We start from the raw sequence: 21,495 nt of genomic DNA, 5'->3' as shown, positions 1-21,495 counted from the left end.
ACCAGAAACATGATATGATTAACACCAATCAGTTTCTAATTAATATTTTACAGCTCCTGTTAATTCAGAATTTCCTGTATATCTTTATAATGCTTTCCAAAGGAAGTATTTCATTCTTCTTTTTCTTTTTTGTGAAAAGAATACTATTTCTAAATATTAGATTAGTCAAAAAGTTATATAGTTTTTGTCAAGCATGATTAAATTAACATCCTGATCAATAATAATTTTTATACATTGAAAAAATAATTAATATGTTGTTTAACATAATTTTAATTACATATGTAAGAGATGTATAATCAAATATTCGTAAAAACGTAACTTCTTCGCCAATTTATAGATAACCCCTCTATAAGAAATGTTGGAAATTTGGGAATAAGGGTTATGGGTTTGACTATGTTATTAGAATAAATCATTTTGGATGCGTGTTTTACTAACGTGGCATTAACGTGGAAATCGTTGTTAATTATTTAGTCGTAAATGACAAGAAAGTATTAAACACAGGTTGATGTCCATTACGATACTATTAATTGTACCTGTAACGAGTAACTTGAGAAGTTTCTCAGTACCTAACAATGAAATAATAATAGAAACCGAAATTATGCCAAGGGCAAGTTACATGATTACAAGGTACCTGATTGGTGGTCAGAAAGCTAATGTTGTAGTTACGGATCCTGCCCCTTAATTGTCCATCAGAGGATTCATTTTAACCGAACAATGTGTTCTTTCGACACGACGTTATCTCTGTTTCAACAGAATGGATACGGTGCTCTCTAATATTATCGATGGTTCTTTTTTATTTCTTTTTGGCCGATGGAGATATGGTACATTAAACCCTTTGATCAAACTTAATGACTAAACCGTTTTTGCGAAAAAGCATGCTTGTGCAAACGTTTCTTACGAAACTTACGAACCATTATAGGAATGATTCATTTGTTTTCGTTGAAATAATTTTCATGATTTTTACTGCTCCAAAATGAAAGAGACTGCTACCACTTTATGATTGAAAAGTAACTAAAAATTACAGGGGATTACTTTCAATTTCCTCAAATTATGAAATTTAAAAGTTGGTAAATTCAGAAATTCAGAAATATGGAAACAGAGACTAAGAATAGAAAATGACCAGATTTTAATAATGGAACTAACCAGTAAGTGGAAGTATGACGTAATATATTGCATTCTAAAGTCACGGCTATCGTAACAATGATTACCAAGGTAAATTGATTACAAGTAACAGTAAACATCTACGAGGTCTATTTTTTTAGTATAAACGAACTGATTCATGTGCAATTGTAGCGTCCTTGTTAAGAGGAAAAAAATGGAACGCAAGATTTATTCATTCCTGTGCGTTACTTTTGACATTGAAGCACGGAAGAACGTTTATCCCGTGGGAAAGTCCGACTTGTCATTCATAGAATTCCATGAAAAGTCACTTCAGTGTATCTGCGTATGCTTTTTTCTCGTCGAACGAATATACAAGGCGTGTCTGGACGAAGAGAAATCTTCTGTTGCAACATTCGCAACATTAAAATATTTAAATTTCTGTCTCCATTTTGTCTGCGTCGTTGCATTTCATTTTCATTTTATTCAGTCGTAGGTAAATTTTTATTTATTCGACTCTGTTGCATTTCAGTTTCATTTTATTCAGTTGGCAAATTTTTATTTATTCGATTTTATTTCGACCATCATTTTATCTTTAATGATTAATTTGTTTTAAATTGAACTTACTGATAATTTTATAACGATTTAATAAGTTTGATTTTAAGTTGGACGTGAAACGACGAGTGCGTTGGAACAGTAGTAAATGCATTATTGAAAAAGAGTTTTGTCTGCGGTGAAAAGAGTAATGTGAGAGAAGGTAAACCGGAAGAGGATTGGCACCATTTTAGCTGGACAGTTAGTGCAATTGAATCGCGGTAAAGTGGGTTCTTACAACGCATTTGTACACAGAAGCAATCTTAACAAATCAGTTACCTTTCATCGATTCGACGATAAATTACTTGAATACAAACGCGGGGTACACCTACGTGAACAAGAACATTCTAAACTATTCTTCAGAACATTTTTATTTTATAATAAATAAAGAAACAAGATTTCGGTTTGTAGCAAATTTATTTATTAATTGTTCTAGTAATTATCAAGCATTATATGCATTTATATTTATTTGTAAAATGTATACATAATGATAGATAAGATAAAATTGCTTTTTTGATTATGTGAAAATTTTTATTTATCTTGAATTAATTTTTATTTGAATTTTATTTGAACTTATTATTTATATTATTTATCTTTTACAATTATTTTTTTCTGTCTAATATATTTGTAATACATGTTTCGTTTTCTTTTCCTTGTTGAAAAATCACCAATGACTAATATGTAACTAATACAAAGAACTAATATAGATAATAATGTTTATATTCTTTCTTCTACATATTGTATTTTGTTTTAATTACAACAACTATTTTTTAGGATAATTTTACATCATTTGCTGATGCAATTTCAGCAAGATTTCACAAGAAAATGTCGTCATTCAAATTAAGTACTACCAAATAAATATCAATATCAATACCATAATTAATACCAGAAATTAAAATTAATATTATCACTGATAACAACAATCCAAAACATTCGCAGAACATATTAATTAAAGCAATCAACACAATGTTTTCGATGAAATGTTTTAACAATTTTTAATCATTCGGTATAATTATCTCGGTCGATAAATATGTACACTGTCGTTGGTTTTCTTTGCAGGTTCCTCAAACACTTACAAAAATATTGTATTTTTTATATCTCGTGATATAATGTTCCTTCAGTTGTGGAAATATTTTCGTTCTTACAGGTGGATGTTAAATAAACATATACATGTAAATTTTCCTCGATAAATACACGTTGAATAATGTTATTTTTAACTCTGGTACCAAAGATAGTTTGCATTTTATTTCAATTTTAAAATAATTAAATTTAAATGTTTAGCTTTTAGAGACGGGTCTCAGTTAAATTTTAATTGTTTAATCATTCATTCATGAATTTTTACAAAAATTTACTTAGGTAAATAAAAGTGGAAGGTACTTTCATTGGTGATCCAAAATGGCGGTCTCGGAGATTTCAATATTGTTACAAAAACTACTTCGGTTAGAGACTATAACAATTCTTTAGAAATTGATACGTTTGGTGTATCATTTAAAAAATTACAAATGCTCTCAACGTGGTAGCAAAGTGTAACATACTTTCATTGGTGATTCTACATGGCGGTCTTGGAGGTTCCATGCTTGATGTTACAAAATCTACCTCGGTTAGAGACAATAACAATTTTCTAAAAATTAGTACATTTGAATACGTTGAGAATTAAAACTATATCAAAGACTATATTAAAAGACGAATGACTATATTAAAAAATTACAAATAAGGAGTTTAAAAATGACAAAATGGTATCGCTTCGTAATATTTTAAAAATTGATGTTCGAAATTAAATTTGTACCAAAAGAGTTGCATCTGAATGATAGAACTTTTGACAAAAGATGATTAAAAATTCGAAGTGATATTCGTAGATCGTAATTCCTGTTCCATTGAAATGTGCAACGCGTATTAGGAAGAATCAGCGAACGCGTGTCAGATTCTAACGCGCGACCGATTGCAAAATCGTTTTTCTTGTCGGTGGTTTCACGCGGCGCCTTTGTGTCTGGTGACGAATGGAAAAGAAAACAGGGAGAAAAAAAATGATCGTGACTATTCAAGGATTATTCCACGCGATCTGCTTTCACCTTTTCACGATCGACGACCACGCGTATACGAGCGTGTAAAACGAGAAACAACACGTGAAATCTCGAGCGTCGGGACATTTTTTGAAGACACGTCCGGCTAGATAATATCTAGTCGTTGTCCCAGTTTCTTAAACGGCAATGATAAGATCGTATCCGATATGTAACGAGATATCGTTTAAGATAGTGTTTAACTGGCACACCGATCACCTATGCAACAAACGCTTTCCGTTGATTAACGATTCTATTGCCGATCCTCAATTATTGAACAAAATTTTTTTTAAGAAAGTTTGCAGATAATCGCGGAATAATTGTTTAGATTTATTGAGATGAAAGTTGATGAGATTTTCGACTAATTTAGCGTGGGACTGTAGCGAACAATTATATAATTTGTAATTAGTTGATTAGGTGGAAGATTTTAGATATTTGTGAAATTGGTACCAGTTGTAATTAGCTACTTGGTAATTAACTATTATTGTTCACTAAATATTGACTAACAAAATTACTACTAGTAATTGGCAATAATATTATTAAATATTATAACTGGCACCCTTGGTATGTATTAATTAATAATTAATAATATTGCTATTACTATTATTTTTATTACACAAATTACCAGAAGTATAATAATTTAAAATGTGAAATTGAAGTATGAGATTAAAACTCTAGATAAATTTTGTTACATCTTTTATTTAATTTATTATACTGTACCATACTAAACGTGGTCATTGTTGTCGAATGCTAACAATTTCATACAAATGTTATGTAGCATAAAATTAATTATCTATAAAATTATAATGATTAATGATTTATAAAATTGACAAAATAGATTTTTATTGCCAAGGTGAAACGAAATCACGTATGACTGATTTCTAAACGGTTTACCTCCTTACGTGAATTCACGGAAACAAGAAGTCGGTATAGAAACATAGTGTAAGATTGTAATATTTACACGCCACTAAATTTTGCTGATTTCATTTCTCTCTACTGGAGAACATTCTAGAATAAACTTTCCAATTTTACACCGTAGCGGTTACTAGTTTATCTACCAGTTCATCGGATTTACATTGTTATATAATACATGTTTATTCAATGTTTATCAACAAGTATGATAACATAGCTTTCAGAGTTTCATTCTGGATTATAATAAAGATATTTGTCAGTTATGTACTTTAGTGTATTTCTAGTCCTGCACCGCCATTTACTATAAAATCAGCAATTTCTTATCTCAAATAAAGAGAAGAAAAACCTCAAGTCAACAGATGCATTAAAAGAAAGCGTCCAATAAAAAATTGCACTATCAAAATTACACAACAAATAAAGACCAGATAAATTCTCCTTAAACACTTTCAAAATTACTTTTACACACTCGTACTTTTATATTGACTTTTATACTTTTTACACAGTTTATACCGTTTGCGTATTCTCTGGTAAAAGTACATCCGGAGCACGCTTGATAAAAAAAAAATTGCGGAAATCAAACGACCAGATTAAAATAATTTGCGCGTGCAAAGAACAAATGTGACTTTGTGCCGGATATGCGGTTAATGTAATTTTTACAGAAGCCGGTAACCGGATATCGTTGCATTGTTGCATACACGAGCAATGTTCCGATCTAGTTGAATTGCACCCGCACAGGTGCTCGTATACTCGGACTAATTTTTCATTCTGGAAATGTTACTACGCTTAACATATAACTAACGTTTCGTATCGGTGAAAGGGAATTTATAGCCGACGGATTCTTGGATTTATAAGGATTTTTTGTGTCAATGATTTCATGTGATTTAATGTCTTGAACGGTCACTTGTTTTTTAATTTGGGATATTGAGAAGCGGGTATGTGTTATGTTGTATTAATAAGTAAATACATAAATATTGAAGAATTTTTATATTAATAGAAATTTTTATATCTGTAGAACTTAATATTAATCTATTAATTTATGCAACATTGTATATTAAGTTTATTGATTTGTTTTATATGTCACTCTATTGACAAGTTTTATAAAAATCTTTTAATATTAATCTATCAATGTATGCAACATCATATATTAAGTTTATTGATTTATTTTAAATGTCACTCTATTGACAAGATTTATAAAAATCTCTTAGTATTAATCGATCAATGTATGCAATATCATATATTAAGCTTATTGATTTGTTTTATATGTCACTCTATTGACAAGTTTTATAAAAATTGAACTGTTTAAAGCTCTTTAAAAATTGATCTCTTTAAAATTCTTTAAAAATTAGACTCTTTAAAAATTATTCAAGAACCGAATTTGACTATAATGAAATATAATAAATAATGATCGACAGTGTTTCATCTTTGTAACATTTTTTTAACAACACCCGTCAAACTGCTAAAATAATGTTTTCAGTTTGCAAGACAGTAAAAGGAACAAAGAGTGACCTTCTCTTTATCGTTTCTGGTATCAGCAGACGCACTGCAAAATACATGGCGACATTGGGAAATTTGTAGATACAGATGAAATACGATAGTAATTGACGTGTTATAATAACTAGATTATAATTTAAGTGAAACTTTTGTTATATGATGCTTCAGTCACTTGCAGTCACTGCTTAGATACAAAATTATATCATTTACCAAGAATATCGATGATTCTTCTAAAAATTAAATTTTCCAATTTTCTACTTGAAAGTATTATTAAAAAAATTGGTTTAAAACTTTAAGTAGTGAAAACTTGAAAGTAGTATTATTTTAACGACATGTGTACAATATTTGTCATATTCAATATTCATTAATTTAAAATATTTAACCAAATCAAATGTTACATTTTATCACAAGTATACATTAAAGCATTCAATTCTAAAATTGAATAGTTTTTTTTAATAATTACTAATGTCTTTAATGTTATACATATGTATATACATATGTGTATACATGCATCTTGAATATAACATATGTATGTACACATGTATATATATACATCTTGAATATAACATATGTGTGTATATATGTGTATACATATATCTTGAATATAACATATGTATGTGCATATGTATGTACACATGTATACACCTCCATCTTGAATGTAACATATGCACATACATATGTACATACACACATTAATTAATTATTAACCATCAACAATTATCAATTCCTAAAAATTTAATCTCCAAATTTATTTCGAAATGCAAGAGTAATTTTGGTAGAATTCCACATGTTCTTTTTTTGCATCATTTTTTTAATTGCTTCGAATTAAAATTCGTAGCGTTTGGTCACCGGTGACCCCCATAAGTCGATACGTTGGCCTCCACCTTTCCTGGAATACTCCGAGACCTTTCGTTCGATGTTACCAAGCAGACAACTGGTTGCAACTTAAGTTGAACCTGACATTCCGGATTTACAACATCGCTTTAACAACGTGTCGATCGTTATGGTGATTCAGAGCATTCGTAACATTTTTTCTTCTGGAAAGGAACGAAAATTATACAGCATCTCTCGAGACAAATGCAGACTGAGGCGATTTGTTTGCTATAAATGTTAAAGTGTTGAAGTACTTTTAGTGGACATAGAAACATCTGTCTGCAATATGGACCAATGTTTTTTTGGTAAGAATAAAAATAAGAGAGAAAACCTGTATCAAGTTTTTGTATTTAAATTATTACTTCAGGGTAATTTTTGGATTTTTTAATTGAGTATATTTTTTAAAATTTATGTGACAGTGAGTGTCAAGAGATACACTAGTATGTCAAGATATATTCACTCATATGATCTTCAAGATTATTCAAGAAATGAAAGAAGCAAATAATCTGAAATACTGTGTTTATATTGGTACAACATTGGTATAACAATATTTCAGTATTAACAACACAATATTATGAACATTTTGACGATGCAATATTGTCAATATTTTAGCACTGTCATAAATATTAAGAGTCCTCAAATATTATCAGTGTATAATAAAAGTTAACAAAGTACAGTATTAGGCGTAGTTTTAATTGCCAAAAAAGTTTCGACTAATTTTTACCAATGCAAATCGAACTCGTTCGATCAACTCCCACTCCTCGAAGGTAAAATATAAACAGCGAGAACGTATATAAGTGATGGGTCCGGAAGGATTACGGTTCTTTTTAGTTTTTTTAATTCATAGTAAAACTGATCTTCTGTACAAAAAATATTCGTCCACACTCTACTACATTAATATCCTAATAATATTCGTAGCATTCATAAAAACGCGTTCGAGAATCAAGTACAAAATTATTGTATAAAATTATAAATTTACAAAATTGTACAATTAACATTAAAAAATTGATTAAACCTCGTAAGATATCTTCCGTTACCTTCTGTTATTCATAATACTTTTTCGTTTTATTTAGCATAAAAAATGTTCATCTTGGAAAAATCTGAAAGATCGTGACACGATGGCAAGGAAACAAGACAAAAAAATACAATTGCAACCAGGCTCGGCGCACAGAAAAAACAATACATTTTGAAAAAACTGTCGGGTAGTGGGGTGAGGCTGTCTGCAACGTTGTTATTACACGGAGCTTTATTTAAGGAAGTGCCAGACATCGAGACAGTATATGATAAAACACGAAGAGGTGTCCGTTCCAGAACTCTTCAGGCTACGAGCTGCGAATTGTTCTCTGTCGACCCACTTTTTCGAATCACCGTTATCGCGGTACAAGACCTGTTCCTTTGTTTCAATAAAATAGAGGAACGATCTTACACGTGCAACCCAAATCGTAAAACTCGATGTATAATAAAAACCTTTTATAAAAAGAATTCTTTCATTTCCTTCCTTTTACCTTCGTAAAGATCCTTTCATTTCCTTACATACAAAAATCCTTCCATTTCCTTACATACAAACAAATCCTTTCATTTTTCTGCTTCATAAAATTTTTCTGCTTCGAATAGAAATCTCCTGCATCATGAAATCCGTTTATTTTCCGCGATATAGAAATAAAGTTGGGAAGAGAATGTCGAAGAAGATGCAAAGCTCCCTATTTTCGCAGTCAGACGACCCCTCGCGTCGGTCGTTGGAAAACAGCGGTGTTATTACAACTGTTCGTCACGGTATATAATTGACGAATCGTGCATCCCGCGATCAATGCACGTTACTCCATCGACGATGAAGATATTCGTCGTATGTTTCGTCACTTGGGCTCTGATAAATCAAGAGTCCGTACGCGCGAGCAGACTAATCGCCGAAGATGAGCATCACTTAACTCCGAGATCCTTGGAGAATGCCGCAGCATTAGAGAAGCGAAGCATAAAGCCGGAGTCGTCCACCGCCAGTATCTCGTCTTCTTCTTCTTCTTCTTCTTCTTCCAGAAAGGCAGAGTCGTCGTCGGTAGACATCGTAAAAGAATCGGACGTGAAGAAAAATGTAAAATTGAATAGCGGGAAAGGGTTGGACATCTCGAAGGTAGACGTGAAAAATGAAGGATCAGGCAAGAAGGTAATCATAACGGAAAGCAGCTCGAGCAGCAGTTCGAAGTCCAGTTCCAGCTCGGAGATAAACATTCTGAAGGAGCAGAAAGCTCGAGCGGAGGCTCGCGTTCGCCAGGAGTCGATTGCCCGGTCGAGAGCGGAGAAAGAGGTGGAGGAAGTGCGGCGGCAGTTGAAGGAGCAGCAGAGGGAATTGAAGCGTGCCGAGGAGAAAGCTGAGGCGGAGGCGAAAGCTCGAGCAAGAGCGGAGGCGAAGAAGACGGCGGAAGAGCGTGCTCTCGTGGTGATGCACAAGGAGATCGAGGCCAAGACCGAGGAAGCTGAGCGAGCGAAACTCAAAGCGAAACTCGAGGCGGAAGCTCGGTGGAAGCTTCAGTCGAACGTCGTAAACATCGTGAAGCGTGCCATCCGGAAGAAGGAGTTGGTCATTGAAGAAAAGATAAGCGAAAAGGAGAAGAGAGCAGCCCAGGCTGCCGCAGCTGCGAGTGCGGCAGAGCAGAAGGCTATCAAGGCGCTCACAATCGCGGCTGCTGCTCAAGCAAAAGCTAGCAAGCAAGCTCGAATCACCTTGGAAGCTGGCCTCGTCGGGTCCGAAACGTCCTGCAAGGCTGAAGCCGCAATTTCCGCTTTGAGTACCGCTTTGAAACAAGCAGAGATATCCGCGAAAGCTGCGACCGCTGCGCAGCAGAAGGCTTCGGCTTTGGCCATAGAGGTGGTGAAGGCTGCGACCGCCGAACTAGCGGCTGTAGATTACTCGATCCAGAGGGCCGTCGTTTCGAAGAACATAGCGATCAAAGCGAAAATAGCGACGGCCACGGCGGCGAACGCTGCTGGAGCCGCGTCTGCCGCCAGCATCAAGCTGGAAAAGCTGCAAGCGATCACCAAAAAGCTTGCTAAGAGTGCGAACGCTGCGCAGAAGGCCGCAGCCGATCAGGCGGAGAACGCGGCAGCGGAGAACAGCATGCTGGCCAGAAACGTGATGACCGCTTCGGCCATGTCGGACGTGCGAGCTTCTATCATCGAGGCGGAAGCTGCGGCTAAAGCTTCGGCTTCGAACGCTGTCGGAGATGGAGCCGTCGTTGGATTGGCGTTGACTGCTGGGTCCAACTTGGCGCAGGCGAAAGCGCTGAACAATGCGGTCGGCGGAAAAATGAAGCATCTGTAGTAATATGTATGGGGCGCATTTATCTTGATGGCGAAGATATGATCGGAAGAAAAGTTTGAAATATAGAATTGTAGCATTGGAGATGTTCTTTTATTTTCTTTTCCTTGAGTCCTTTGATGTGGTCATTTTAATCGGGAGCTTTTCTTTTACTGCAATTTTGGGACAGGGAGAATATTGCAGAATTTGTAACTGTTTTGGATTTAATAGCGGAGAAAATTATGTATTATTGTCAAAAATGATAAATAAAATTATCTGTTGAAAGATATGGTCTGTTTTTGTTTGTTAACCTAGTATGGTAAATAAGGAAATATATAATAGTTAATGTATGTTTATATATTATAACGAGATACGTTTTTAAATTTATCCCTATGTCCTATCCATGTATTTCAGCGTTATATTACTGAACTTCTATGTCAATACTATAAATACGACACGTGTGAAAAACTAGATCTTTATACTCTCTCATTTAAATATCTTCAGATTTCTGTGTTTCTGGATCTAAATATCTCCTGGATCTATATACCCTTAGATTCCTATAGCTCTACCCCTGCATCCCTAAATTTCTACATTTCCAGATTTCTGCATTCTCAGATCCAAATAACTCCACGTTTCTATCTTGCAAGATTCAAATACTCTTAGAGTCATCTACGTAACGTAATCTTTTAACGGCGTTTAATAAAAGTGCAAATGTTCGATGAAACCACTTTAATTCCATGATATTCATAAATACAATTATTCTACTGCTTTAAACTGATCTCTTATCTTAATTGAATTTGAAAGAAAGCGAAACTTCAGTCAAACATTGGTCTTCTTTCTTCATCGCACAAAAGGTGCCCAGATATGCTACTACATATATAAACACAGTATGCACACGTACGTTTGTCGAATTATATTTTTTATCTAGAGTGAGATAAGTCCAGTAGTTTTAGGAACAACCTGGATTTCTCTGCGTAGCGTCAGGATTGTAAAATGTAGAAAATCTATTTTGCGAGCATATTTTCGAAAGGTTACACTATCAAATTTCGGAATTCCTATATCCTCAACTTGCCAAATTTATAAATTTCCAAATTTGAAATCTTCAAGCATTCAAACCCTAAATTATCAAATTTCTAAAATCCCTGCATCCCTTATATAATTGCCAGTATTACCGAAGTGTACATCTCCACCACCCTGAATAAAAATCCCGGTCACCGCATCAATCGACAGCGTTCGCCACGTGATCATCCACATGCCCGCTACAACAAAGTGCCCGCGACCAGTACACAAACCTCGCTAAAATTGCAAAGGTAAACCTAATCAATTCCCAATTCAGCTCGGCATACCCGTCCGCCCCTTAACAAAACACGGCTCTCAGCCACGACCACAATTCCTGAAACAATATTTTCAATAAAACCCCAACGACCCACGCGGATAATGTTTGCACAACTGTCTGCCACGGTATAAATCCGTCCGTGTTCTGATGCCGATCATCAATCCGCGAAGCGTCGTCGAAGATGAAGATTCCAGCACTGCTCGCAACGTGCCTCTTGGTCTGGGGTTCCGCGTCCGCCAGCGATGGCCTTGGTCATGGCAAAAGCATCCCGCTGATCGAAGTCGGAAAGGGTTCAGCCTCAGCGACCGCATCCGCCGCAGTGTCAGCCAGGTCGGGACTTAGAGCCGGCGAAGTAGCCGCAGCTTCCCAGAAAGAAGCTGCGGCCCAAGCAGCCGCAGCGGCCGCCGCCGCGGGGCAAGCTCGGGGTATGGCCGACGAGACGGCGCAGCTCAGTGAAAAATCCGCGACCCTGCAATCGCAGGCTGCCGGCAAATCGAAGGCCGCCGAAGAAGCCGCTAACGCGTTGTCCAACTCTCAGCTCGAAGCCAAAGCGACAGCCACGCAAGCCAGAGCCGCAGCCGCGGAAGCCGCGAGCGGAGCCAAATCATCGGCCGAAGCTTTAGCAACAGCGGCTGTGCAGGCAGCGATAGCCGCTAAGGCTGCCAGGGCACAGGCTGCCCTTTCGGCGCAGGCCAAGGAGAAGGCGCTCCTCGCCGCCAAGGAAGCTGCAGCCGCCAGCGCGGCCGCCGCGGCAGCAGTGAAAGCCAACAGGGCAGCCGAAATGGCGGTCGGAGCTGCAGCAGCCGCGAAAGCGGAAGCTAGGGCAGCCGCTGCAGCCCTCGCTGCCGCGAAGGTAGCCGCCAGAGCCGGCGCCAAGAGCGCCGCCGAATCCGAAGCCAGGAGCGAGGTTGCCCAACTGATCGCCGCCATCGACGAGAAGAGCAGGGAGATCGATGCTGCGCTCAACATGAAAGCACAGGAAGCTTCCAAGGCCAGCGCTAGGAACAGCGAAGTGGCTATAATCGGTGCCAATATCGATAAGGCCTCGAAGATCGAGAAGATATCGCTGAAAGTGAGCCCTTCTAAGGGATGGCCATCCGAGAAAGGATGGGCACCTAGCAAAGGGGGATGGTCATCTTCCAACGACGACAAGATCGAAATGAAAGACGAAAACGTGGGTCTGAAGTCGCCACTCTCCAAGAGCGCTTGGGCTGCTTAACAGGGACGCATTTGGGGAGCTGCATGAGTCTGGAGATGCGAGATTTGTTTGAACAATGCTGTTTTGGCGTTGTAGGATGCATTTGGTATTTCACAGGAAATAGTAACGTGTCAATGATGCCTATAGTAAGAAGTTGTAACGATGATAATAAATTGGTTTAGCATGTACTAAGTCCTGTCGTGTTGTTACTTTGCGTCGCCTGTTCGTCTGTTAGTATTGTACTTTCATTCACGAATATTGTTCTATGAGGCTCCCGTTTCTTCTTGATATATCGCACCGGTACTGTGTAATATCTGACTATCGTTCGCAGCCATATATTTTTTTTGGAGATTAAATAAAAAATTGTCGGAAATAGAATTATGCTTTTCCTTTATTTCCCATGTCTCTTTTAACTATTGTCTTGTATGTGGACATAAATTAATTGAGTTAAAAAATCAAATAGATTTTTGTCGACTGTCAAATATAAGAAAGAAAAATTGCCTTTGATGAAGCTCTAATAAATTGTATTATGAATGACAAACAAGATTAATTATTAAATAGTTATTACATACTAATATATTAATTAAGTAATTTATGGATTTGGATAGTTATCTTTCAACTACCGCAATTTATTCTGATATAGATAATTACCGCTTTACGACCCTAAATTTCTTATTACAAGCATACTAATTTAGTAAAAAATCATACACACATAGTTTATACATTTTATTCACTAAAAATTGAAATGTTATCTGTCCTTGTAAATGTTGTGTGACAAGTACTTTTACTTATAATTAAGGTAGCTGTTTTATCTATGATACTAAAAAATTGTAATAATTGTTATAACAATATATGATGGTAATTTATTATAGTAATAAATTGTAATAATTTAGTATATTTATTGTACATAATATAAGATTTAATTTAAGAATTATTACAAGAATTCTTCTTATTGAAGAAGACTATGCAGTATAATAAAACTAATAAAAAAAAAAAATTCAAATCGCTCTATTTAAATATAATAAAAACAATGACATTTTCCAACCCACTGTATTGTTAAAAATCACCCGATTACGTTAAATAATCACCAGCACATTTGTTTCAATATTGAAAGACTACGATTAAGTTATACTACCTTGGAGTTGTTAAAACAACACCATTACAAAAATGAATACATCACCCACGTTATTTACACACGTGTTTCTTTTATTTGTAAAATGAACTTCCTTATTATACAAACATTCATCGGATTAATTAATCAAATCCGATGTACTATCGCGTAGCTTATTATAAATATCGGAACTCGTGTGTTGATCTTCACTGATCAAACATAAGTGTGAATTTCTTTACAGACAATACATGTTTATAGAAGAAAACTCGTCAAACGTTCAGTGAAGGAAGCTGCTCCATTTGGAATTTTTTTAAAGAAATGAAGTTGTTGTTCTTCTTTCATGTCTAGCAGGAGGCACTAGAGAGGGGTGGCAAGAATTTCCTGATCTTAATAATGTTTTTGAAATTTTATTTTATGTTATTGGTACCTTTTGGTAAATGTGTATCTACGTCAGCTACTATGTTTAAAGTCAGAAATGTGTTATGTGATTTTTAAACTATAAAATTTTCAAATTATTAAATTTCCGCATTTCTAAATTTTTATGTTGTCAAGTTTGCACGATTTCAAATTTCCATGTTACCAAACTTTCACATTTTTAATTTTCCATGTTGACAAATTTTCATCTTCCTAAAATTCCATTAAGCCAAATTTTAATAAAATTCTAATAAAATTTTCAATTTATAAATTTTCTAATTTAAAGAATTCATATTCATATATTTCTAAATATGTTTTTTCAAGTTTCTGAACTGCGAGATTATCAATTTTCTGTAGCACTAAATTTGAAAATTTAATAAAGTCTAATCTAATTGCCATCAAAAGTTCACGTCATGAACTTCAGTGTTCATCAGTTCTTTTTGATCAATACTTAAAATTTTCATAGCATAAATTCATCATATTTCTAAATTAAGTGCCCCAAGTTTCTAAATATTTTATTTTAAGAATGACATGTCTTCATATATCCAAATATTTTCAAATTTCTAAATTAGTTTCCATATCTTCAAATAGAAACTTCCTAAAACTCGAAAACCATAGATCTTACTACCCATCATGTCCATCAGTGTCCCTAAATATCTCTATAATACAGTCAGGCTGTATACTCAATCTCGTCCAATCGCCAAGACCTAAAAGCCGTGAATTCCAGTCCCAAAAACAAGAAAACCCCCAGTCGGAACACCTAAATAAACGGCAACCAACCGGCGAGCTAATCTCGCCCCCTCCCTGTTGTAACAATATTTCAGCAGGTTAAATCGCATCAGATCTCGCAGGTTAGTCTTGTAAAGAATAACAGCGGTTGTTTTGACAACTGCGACAGCGGTATATAACCAGCGTTGATCGTCCCGTTGGGCATCAATCAGCGAAGCTGCGTCGAACATGAAGATCCCAGCATTACTCGTGACGTCTCTGCTCGTGTGGGGGCTGGCCGAGGGCCGCATTATTGTGGGCAAAGGAGGCGAGGGCCTGGAGAAGTCGGTGCATGTCGGTTCAGCTCGGCTGGTGGGCGATGGGTCAGACTCGTCCGGAGTTTCGGTGCAGAATGCCTTGAACGTGGTCAGAGCAGGAGAAACGGTCGGATTGAACGTGGACTTGAGCGCTGCGGCAAGAACCGCAGCTTCGGCGGCCGCTTCGCAAGCTGCTGACACGGAGAACGCCGAGGCCGGCGCAAAAGCAGCGACGCTGATGGCGATAGCTAAGAGAGAGCAAGCTATCAAGTTGAGCGAGATCGCGCGCGGGAAGCTGACGGATGCCGCGAAAGCCGCTGAAGCCCTGGTATCCGCTGCAAGAAGAGCAGCCGAGCTGACGGCTGCAGCAAAGGCGGCCGCACAGGCTTCGGCATCCGCGGCAGACGCTGCTGCTCAGGCCCAGGTGAAGGCCAACGCAGACTCCATCATCGCAAAGAAGGCCCAGGCTGCCGAGGCCCAGGCTGCTGCCGAAGCTGCCGCCAAAGCGGAAATGGCCAAGAAAGCCGCAGCCATTCTCTTGGCCAAGGCTCAAAACGCCGCCAAAGAAGAAGCCGAGGCCACCAAACTCGCGGCTATCGCGGAAGTTGCCATCTCGCGAGCTAGAAACGCCGTCGAGAAGGCTCAAGGTGCACAGGCTGCAGCCACCTCTCAAGCTTCCGCCGCTGTTCGCCTCGAGGCTAGAGCTGCGAACGCAGAGGCCGACGCCGTGGGCCGACTCGAGGCCCTTCTGGCCACCTCGGAGGCTGTCGCCGCCGGCGAATCGCAAGCCTCGGCTAAAGCCTCGTCGGAAGCGAAGATTATCACCGACCAAAAGTCAGAGGTCGAGGATAAAGGGTGGAAGTCCGACTAAGGATAAGAGTTGACGAAGAGCGAGGAAATTAGGGGGCCATCATTGGAGAAGAGCTGAGAGAGTTACTGGATCATCATCGTTGTTATCTGGCACAGATGCGATTACTTTTGGAATAATTTGATTTAATTATGAGAGATTTACTTGTGGGCTCGATTATGGAGACGATAAATGATTAACAGCTGATATTCGGCCGTGTAATGTATTAGCGGAAATAAATTGTCGTAGCAACCCGATCGTCGATTCTTTTTTTCGTATTTCTCCCTGTATTTGGCTTCCCTCAAGTTCTTTGATACTATGCAGTATGAAATGTGTAATAAAGTTGTTCGTATCTTAAGTATGTTGAGTTTCATCTTGATATATCCTGGGACTATTCATCCGAATTATTTTTCGAGATCTTAATCCTATCGTGTATGGGAACAGCTGCATCTTTCTTAAGCGCCGTTGATTAAATCTGATCATGATATATGCTTATGAGCATGTGTTTAATTAAATATTTCATAACTCGCTGACGGCAATATCCGGAGCTCCTGATAAATTCATATAAAGGAGATGATTGATGATAGTGATAACGGTATTAAAAAAGAATAATTGCACTAGGTTTTTTCTCTTTAGCGTGACATCATCTTGATCCTAGTCTTCCAATTTCACAGTTAGTTATTTTGTAAATGTGAAGTATGCTAGCAAAATAGTATTAATTAGCGTGACGACCTCATATACTTGTAATTATTATTTTCAGCTGCTAATGTTATTCTCACCATACTGTTAACTTCGTAGAATGAAAACTGGGTTTGACTAGGGTCAAAATGTAACCATACTATAGTAAGAACAAAGAAAGAAAGGAAAATGGTAAAGAAGCGAAATTTAACATTGAAACTTAGAAATAAACATTTAATGGTGCCATATAAAAAATTATTGTAATTATTATTTTATAACAATTTTTCATAAGCTAGTGACCTTAGTTGTACAATATTGCTAATAATTTTTACATTTACTTCTTATGTCTTTTACAAAATGTATGTATTTTTACAAATGTATGTATACCTAATTAAATATAATTAATAATAAAATACAAATTACGCATTATAAGTGATCTCTATCTGTATGCCTAGAAAAGTAATATTTTAACCTATGTGTAACGTAAATATAGATTCATTATTCAATATGCAAATAAATATTAAAAATTCACGTTTCACAATCAACCTTGAACATTACTTTCTATCGAAACCCCTCACCCGATTTTAAGTAGCTTGGCATATTCGCAGTATCTAGTTTATCAAGATAACACATGACATTTTTATCAAAACATTTCAATCTAGTACAAAAAGGATATTATTTAAAATGGTTGCACGATGTGCGTGCAATCAGGGTTATGGCAAGTATTAATATAAAGACACGTTTCTCTGATAAGCCATTGAGGTAAAGAAATGAAAACAAGACACAAGATTATCTTTTTGTAAAGAAACGTGCAATAATAATCGTACATTAGTAATGGGTAGATCAAGTGCTAATTTGTGGAGTTAGTGGACATCGGCGTTCTTTTATGGGAAATAGTCAAATTCTCAAATCTTAGAAGAAGGCTATATGCCTGGTGTGAGATGTTAATTTTATTTGTTAAGCTAGGGAACTAGAGTTAGATATACTAACTAGTCCTAGATATGTCAATAGAAGAATCTAGTGAAAATCTAGGGGAGATTTGGGGAAATTTTAGAGAACACAAGAAGAGTAACTTCCCATTTAGTACAAGGAGAATTTAAGTCTGAGGTCTAAGGGGAGTCTAGCAATAAGAAAGAATCTAAAGAGAATCTATGAAGACCTAGGAACTTTTTTCCCATTTCTAACAATCAATTAATGGTTCTATTACCCCATGAATACTACGTCTACAAGTGTTCGTGGCTCTTGCAATGCCAAAAATTCAGTCTTTCGAAGAAGAGCAACACGAACCCGCCACGTTCCCGATATTATTACGCCAAATATTATTATTAGAACAACAAGTATCAATATTTAACACATGCTTGAAAAAAAAACAAATCATCGCAGCTGACAACACTACCGCGAAATGCAAACACGATCGAAAAAGGACGATATTGTCAGTCGGCAACGAGGATGAAGATATCCCGCAACAGGGGATAAAACAATATTTCCAAAGAACACGGTAAAGTCAAGATATTTACACAACTGCGATAGCCCGTATATAACCTGGTCTGTGCTCATAATCGGCACCAATCTGCGGAGTTCTATCGAAGATGAAGATCCCAGCGATACTTGCGACGTGCCTGCTCACCTGGGGCCTCGTGGGCGCATCACTCGAAGAGCGATCATGGCAAACCCCGAAGGACGGCCCATGGTTAGAGAAGAACCTGCTGTCGAAGCTGGAAACTAGCGCCATGAGAAAGGAGAACGGTGCCCCGATGCTGGGTCTCGGCAAGAAAGTGCAAATCTCTCTGGGCCGTGCCAAAGCTAGCGCCGCGGCGGAGGCGAAGGCTGGAGCCGCGGTGAAAGCGTCCGCCTTGAGCCTCGCCGAGGCTGTCGTGAAAGCAGCCGCAAAATCGGCGGCAGCTTCCGCGAAAGCAGCAGCTGCCGTGAAGGCAGCTTTGGAAGCACAATTAGTCGCCCAAGCTAAAGCTTTGGCAGCGCTGAAACTTCAGACCGAGGAACAGACGCTATCCAGCCGAGCGGAGGCTGCCGCCGCAGTCACAATGGCTGCCCTTCAACGAGCCCAAGGCTCCGCTCAGGTAGGCGCTGCTGCACAAAACCTCGCCAGCAACTACCAGGAACGCGCGAACGCCGCGGCAGCAGCCGAAGCGGCAGCCACCCAGAGGGCAGCGGAGAACGCCGAACTCTCCAGGGCGCTCGGACAGGAAGCAGCGGCACTCTCCGCCGCCGCCGCAGCCGCACAGGCTCAGACCACAGGTTCTTCGGAAGCAACCTCCGCAGCTGCCAACAAGGCAGCCGTACTGGCAGCCGACGCTGACAGCGCACAAGCTGCAGCCGCCAGCGAAGCACAAGTAGCAGCCAAGATCGAGGGCAGAGCTAACCGCGAAGGAGCCGCCAATTTGGCCAGCCAGGATACTGCAACCGCGCAACTCGAAGCCTCCGCCTCCGCCAAAGCCACAGCAGCCGCCGCCGTTGGCGATGGCGTCGTTCTGGGACTTGGACTCGACGGTGGAGCCGCGGCCCAAGCGCAAGCCCAGGCTAAGGCTCTCGCCAGAGCTAGCGCTTCTGTAGGAGCGCACGGGCCGAGCAAAGGCGGATGGTAATCTCATGCCTGATGTAGACAGCACTCGGGGACGGATTTCCCGTTTAGGCAGTTGAATGTTTGGATTACAAAGACAGTAGAATTATTGTATGGCTCGAGAGGCGGATAGAAAGGGTTGATTAAAATTTAAAATTATTACATTGTCGAAGTGAAACTTACCTACGTGACAATAAAGATCCACTGTTTTAGCAGATATAGCCTTTCATTCTTCCTATGCGTTACCTTTTTTCCTTCCGTAAACTTTATCTTCTTAGGGAAAATATTTTCTGGAATCGATGTCCTTAAATTTGGATTTAAGATGTTATGGATTAATGCTATTTTGATTGATTAAATGTGGAATCTTTTTAACAATATTATCATTTCAATTGATGCGTGAACGTCATATTACTAGTGGAGTTGCTTGAATTAATAATAACATCGAGGTAATTAATTAAATTATTTTTAGAAGATTATACAATTCTAGATTTTTGCAGTATTTATTTGATATAGATAATCGAAATGTATAATTGAGTACAAAATGGCACGTGTATTAACACAGTACGATAGATAAAAGAAAGACACATTCCACTAATTTCTTTTCAAAATTTAAAAAAGGCTAAATACTTCGTTGTTGTAACTGAAGTATGAACATAAACTGAAGCATGAAAATAATATAATATTTAAGCATATTTATTTATTTCAGAGAAATTGTAGAACAATAACATAGTCATGGCGTTAATCTGTTAATAGAGTCATAGTTACATAGAATTGGGAAGTCAATTACTTATATAATAATAACAGTGATATTACGTATCTGTACGAATGTTATTTCCCTCGTAAAATGTATTATGTTCGATCATCTAATTATTCATACCTGACATGATGGACAAATATTGGATTAACATATGGATACATACAGGTGAACGTTAAAGTACCGTGCGCCAAAGAGCAATACTTATTCAACGCGTGAATACGAATACAAACAGGATAAGACAATTATTTTTTATGATAATATTTAACCACCGTAAACGCATGGAACTAATATGTTGTTACAAGTGTACAAATAAAATTTTATTAACAAATCTTTTGATAATATATGCATTTTATTCTTTTATTTAGTGTAACATTCTATTTTTCACCATACCCAATCCACCATCTATTTTCAAAGGTTTATTGACTTTGTAAATCTGTACAAAATTTACATTTACTGTAAGTGTTTATAAAGAATTTTTATTGTTAGATACAATGTATTTAATATAAATAAAATGAGTTTTACTGAATAAAAGTGACTACCTCGACATGATGATTACCTAAGAAATTGATTACCTGAATCTACTTTATTTTATATGATTATCTTACATAATGTTATAAAATAACTTTAAGATGTATTCCATTGCTAACATGTCTGAAATAAAACAACGAATATTCGATAGAACAAAAATTCATTCTTTTGTTTATACCTTGATAACATTGGAAGAAAAATTATTATTTGATGGAAAAATTTCACAAGTGAAGAGAATACAGTTATTTATTACGAACTTATTCTGTACATGTGTAACTTAATTACGCATCTATGATCGTGTCTTCTTCTGCCAAACTATATATTATAATTTTCTTAAGACCAGAATTATAATAATTTTTATTAAAAATATAACGTATATTCATATAAAAGAAGTTCTTAAGATCCAATCCACACGAGCAACCATTTTCCTTGCGATCTTTCAGCTATTATGTCTGTCTTCTAGTTTTAAGTGATAAAACAAAGACAATTTCTAATGATTACATTTATATTCTATTTGCTATTATTTAATGTCAAATAGAAGAGAACAAAAATATTTAATTAAAAACTCAGTTTCGCAAACGAACATAAATTTCATTATGAATTAAAAAACTCGAAAACAACCTAAGGATTAAAAAAGTAAAGACACATATCGACATTGTAGCTATTTGTAGTTGTGTGTAGTTCAAGGCCAACTCGAACGTGACCAAAG

The 21,495-nt window shown here is 37.0% G+C and overlaps 2 protein-coding genes across 2 annotated transcripts; both read left to right on the top strand.

Annotated features, from left to right (window-relative positions):
- The first annotated feature begins 49 nt into the window (after nt 1-49).
- On the top strand, nt 50-20,637 carry Fibroin3 (silk fibroin 3). The gene is made up of 8 exons (XM_076529310.1): nt 50-1,212; nt 1,294-5,593; nt 6,991-7,330; nt 8,099-10,337; nt 10,630-10,633; nt 11,805-12,860; nt 12,945-12,954; nt 18,502-20,637. Exons 4-8 carry the CDS (start codon nt 8,833-8,835, stop codon nt 19,524-19,526), a joined length of 3,600 nt encoding a protein of 1,199 aa, XP_076385425.1. The 5' UTR covers nt 50-1,212; nt 1,294-5,593; nt 6,991-7,330; nt 8,099-8,832; the 3' UTR covers nt 19,527-20,637.
- Fibroin2 (silk fibroin 2) lies at nt 14,751-17,204 on the top strand. Its single transcript, XM_012297353.2, has one exon. The coding sequence runs from the start codon at nt 15,331-15,333 to the stop codon at nt 16,267-16,269; it is 939 nt and encodes a 312-aa protein (XP_012152743.1). The 5' UTR covers nt 14,751-15,330; the 3' UTR covers nt 16,270-17,204.
- Nucleotides 20,638-21,495: the final 858 nt, after the last annotated feature.

Source organism: Megachile rotundata, chromosome 1 (assembly GCF_050947335.1).
Source record: "Megachile rotundata isolate GNS110a chromosome 1, iyMegRotu1, whole genome shotgun sequence".
NCBI lineage: Eukaryota > Metazoa > Arthropoda > Insecta > Hymenoptera > Megachilidae > Megachile > Megachile rotundata.
The sequence above is the reverse complement of the archived record's forward strand: the minus strand, read 5'-3'. Positions and strand labels throughout refer to the sequence as shown.